At 57.0% G+C, this 4,106-nt stretch overlaps 1 protein-coding gene across 1 annotated transcript in view; it reads left to right on the forward strand.

Moving 5' to 3' along the window:
- The window catches only part of ANO9 (anoctamin 9), a 14,057-nt gene that overhangs the window by 1,493 nt on the left and 8,458 nt on the right, over positions 1-4,106 (forward strand). Inside the window, exons 4-9 of the mRNA XM_025357055.1 lie at positions 73-133; positions 239-321; positions 889-993; positions 1,076-1,240; positions 1,321-1,357; positions 1,515-1,626. Coding sequence (XP_025212840.1) covers positions 73-133; positions 239-321; positions 889-993; positions 1,076-1,240; positions 1,321-1,357; positions 1,515-1,626 — 563 coding nt within the window. The remainder of the gene's footprint in view (positions 1-72; positions 134-238; positions 322-888; positions 994-1,075; positions 1,241-1,320; positions 1,358-1,514; positions 1,627-4,106) is intronic.

The raw sequence follows: 4,106 nt of genomic DNA on the forward strand, positions 1-4,106 counted from the left end.
CCCCCCTCCCCGGCTCACGCCCCCCTCCCCGGCTCACCCGTCTCCTCTCCGGCCCACCCATCACCCCCCCAGCTCACTCACCTCTTTGACAATGACGGCACGGTGGTGTTCGCCATCTTCATGGCTCTCTGGGGTGAGTTGCTGCGGGACGCCTCTGCAGGGCCGGGGGAAGTGCCAGCCTGAGCTCCAAGGTCCACTCGGCGTAGCGCAGTGATGCCCCTCCTTGCCCCCGCCACAGCCACGGTGTTCCTGGAGATCTGGAAGCGGCAGCGTGCCCGCGTGGTCCTGCACTGGGACCTGTACACGTGGGACGAAGACCAGGTGAGGTGGAGCTGGCAGCACAGCTGAAGCGGACCTGGGCACAGGCTGTGGCCGCCTGGTGCCCTGCACGGCCTACATATGCCTGTCGTGTTTGGGGCGTGTGTCCCGTGTCTGTCTCTCCACGTGTGGGGCGTGTGTCCTGTCTGTTCACCTGTGAGGCGTGTCCCCGTGTCCATCTCCCCACGTGTGGGACGTGTGTCCCGTCTGTCCCCTGTGAGGCGTGTCCCTGTGCCCGTGTCCCCATGTGTGGGGCGTGTGTCCTATCTGTCCCGTGAGGCGTGTCCCTGTGTCTGTGTCCCCACGTGTGGGGCGTGTGTCCCGTCTGTCCACCTGTGAGGCGTGTCCCTGTGCCCGTGTCCCCACGTGTGGGGCGTGTGTCCCGTCTGTCCACCTGTGAGGCGTGTCCCTGTGCCCGTGTCCCCACGTGTGGGGCGTGTGTCCCGTCTGTCCACCTGTGAGGGATGTCCCTGTGCCCGTGTCCCCATGTGTGGAGCGTGTGTCCCGTCTGTCCACCTGTGAGGCGTGTCGCGTGTCCCGTGTCCGAGGCTTGTCTGGTGCTCTCCCCAGGAGGAAATGGCACTTCAGCTCATTAACTGCCCTGACTACAAGCTCCGGCCACACCAGCACTCCTACCTGCGCAGCACCGTCATCCTCATCCTGTCCCTGATCATGGTATTCGGGGGACACCGTGGTGGGGCTGGAGACTCGGGCTGCGCACCTGCCCTGGCCCCCACCCACCACAGCCGTCCCGCAGATCTGCCTCATGATCGGCATGGCCCACATCCTGGTGGTCTACCGCGTCCTGGCCTCTGCACTCTTCAGCAGCTCGGCCCTGCCCTTCCTGGAGGATCAGGTGACCACGGCAGTGGTGGTGACCGGAGCCCTGGTGCACTATGTGACCATCAGCATCATGACCAAGGTGGGGCCGGGAGCGGGGCAGGCGCGAGCTGGGGGGTCTGCCGTGGCCCCAGTGAGCCCATTCGGTGCCCTCCTCCGCAGATCAACAAGTACGTGGCCCTGAAGCTTTGTGACTTCGGTGAGAGGACGACCCCAGGCCCTCTTGGGGGACCCGGTGGGAGGACTCAGGGCTGGGCCTTGGAGCTGTGGTCAGAGAGCAAGGGAGGGGGCCCTTCCTGCTGCCCCAGGGCCTCTCCCATGAGCAGGGAGAGAGGTAAGGGCCCATTCCGTTCCAGAGATGCCCAGGACCCACTCGGAGCGAGAGAGCAGGTTCACCATCCGCTTCTTCACGTTGCAGTTCTTCACCCATTTCTCATCTCTCATCTATATCGCCTTCATCCTGGGCAGGTAGGGCCGGCGCCAGGCTGCCTCCAACCCAACTCACGAGGGCTTGTTCCACCGCCTTTAAAGTGGCAATATCCATTCTTTTAATTTTAAAAATAATTTCTGCTGAGAGCAAGTGGAAATCCAACCTAGAGACACGTGAACAAAGCCTGCAGTGAGCCCAGCTTGTAAATTCCAGGCCCTGAGGTCCATCAAGACAGTCTGGTGGCCTCCCAGGCTGCTTCATGCATTTGCAGGCACGTAACAGCACTGGCAGAAATGGCTTGTCCTGGGAATAACGGCACCTGCTCTTTATGCTGGAAATGCACTCGGTGCCTGTCCACGCATCCTCATATGCATGAGAGAGCCAGGGTCTCGCTGCCGCCAGGCTGGTGTCCAGTGGCACAATGTTGGCTGACTGTATGGTAGTCTTGACCTCCTGGATCTCATGAGTAGCTGGGATTACAGGTGCCCACCACCACACCCAGCTAATTTTAATAATTTTTGTGGAAATGGGGTCTCACCGTGTTACCCAGTCTGGTCTGGAATTCCTGGGCTCAGGCGATCGTCCCGCCTCAGTCTCGGTATTAGGATTTCAGGCGTGAGCCACTGCACCTGGCCAAAAGAAGGTGCACATTGATTGCGGAGCCAGAAAGGTTCATTTCACTAATTAGGAAGGTGAGGTGAGAGGGACGCTGGCTGCAGCTGTACTTTTTTTTTTTTGAGATGGAGTCTCACTCTGTCACCCAGGCTGGAGTGCAGTGGCGCAATCTCGGCTCACTGCAACCTCTGCTTCCTGGGTTCAAGCAACTCTCCTGCCTCAGACTCCCGAGTAGCTGAGACCACAGACGCCCACCACCACGCCTGGCTAATTTTTGTATTTTTTGTAGAGATGGAGTTTCACCGTGTTGGCCAGGCTGGTCTTGAGCTCCTGACCTCAGGTGACCCACCTGCCTTGGCCTCCCTAAGTGCTGGGATGACAGGTGTCAGCCACCACGCCTGGCCCCGTAGATGTTGGTTCTTGACCTCCATCCGTCTTGGGAAAGGCGTGCACCATGGCTTGCTGTGGGCCATGTATCTCCTGGTGGACCTCTCACTCTGGAAGTTCCTGGGGGTGAACCCTGGTCTCCTGTCTGCAGGCAGGAGGACGCTGTCTATGTGCTGGGGCTGGGGCTGGGGTTGGGGAGGACACTGTGGCGCCTCAGTGTCAATTGGTCCAACCCTGTGTGCTGAGTCCTTGGTTGTTGAAAACCCTAGTGAGCTTCTAGTCCTCCTGAGGGGGCTTTGTGGTCAGGTAGGAGGCCCAGGGACCTTCCAGCTGCGGCTGCATTCTCCGACTCAGTGCCCCCAAGCCACCAGGGTAGCCAAGTCCTGAGGCTTCCTGGGGCTCCCGGCAGGGCTGGATTGCTTCCTGAGTGTCTCCCCTGAAAGCCTGATGTCTTGAGTGGACTGCAGGCCTCTCCAGTTCCCTTCTACCCATAAGGTGATACCTGATAGTGGGTGTCAGCAGCCTGTCATTTTATTTTATTTATTTACTTTTCGAGACAGTATCTTGATCCATTGCCCCAGGCTGGAGTACAGTGGTACAATCACTACAGCCTCAAACTCCTGGTTCAAGCGATCCCCCTGCCTCAGCCTCCTGAATAGCTGGGACTACAGGCATGTGCCACCATGCCTGGCTAATGTTTTATATTTTTTGTAGAGACGGGGTTTTGTCATGTTGCCCAGGCTGGTCTCGAACTCCTGGGTTCAAGCAATCCTCCTGCCTCGGCCTCCCCACGTGCTGAGATGACAGGTGTGAGCCTCTGTGCCTGCAGTCGCCAGTTTAATTGTGACTTGGGAGTGTGCGTTTACATTAACATAGATCCTGCTAAAGAGACCTCCAGAAAGGCCGTGTCAGCAACAAAGTCACCCACAGTGTGCGAAACGTTCCATCCTGAGCCAACGGGCAAAGTCTTTTCATTTTTTAAATGTGCCTTTAAAAAAATATTGGTGAGGGGCCGGGCATGGTGGCTCAGGCCTGTCATCCCAGTATTGTCGGAGGCCGAGGTGGGCGGATCACGAGGTCAGGAGATCAAGACCATCCTAGCTAACACGGCGAAACCCTGTCTCTACCAGGGATACAAAAAATTAGCCGGGTGTGGTGGCGGGTGCCTGTAGTCCCAGCTACTGGGGAGACTGAGGCAGGAGAATGGCATGAACCTGGGAGGCGGAGCTTGCAGCGAGCTGAGATCGCACCACTGCACTCCAGCCTGGGTGACAATGTGAGACTCAGTCTCAAAAAAACCCAAAAAACCAAAAAACTATTGGTGAGGTTTAGCATCTTTCCAGATATTTATTGACCATTGTGTTTTTTTCCTACGATTGACTGTTCATATTATCTAAGCATTTTTGTTATCGTAGCACCAAGGCCAAGTTTGTTTGTTTGTTTGTTTGTTTCTTTCTTTCTTTCTTTCTTAACTGTCAGTTTCTTTTTTTTTTTTTTTTTTTTTTTTTTTTTTTTT

The sequence above is a fragment of the Theropithecus gelada genome, chromosome 14 (genome assembly GCF_003255815.1).
Source record: "Theropithecus gelada isolate Dixy chromosome 14, Tgel_1.0, whole genome shotgun sequence".
NCBI lineage: Eukaryota > Metazoa > Chordata > Mammalia > Primates > Cercopithecidae > Theropithecus > Theropithecus gelada.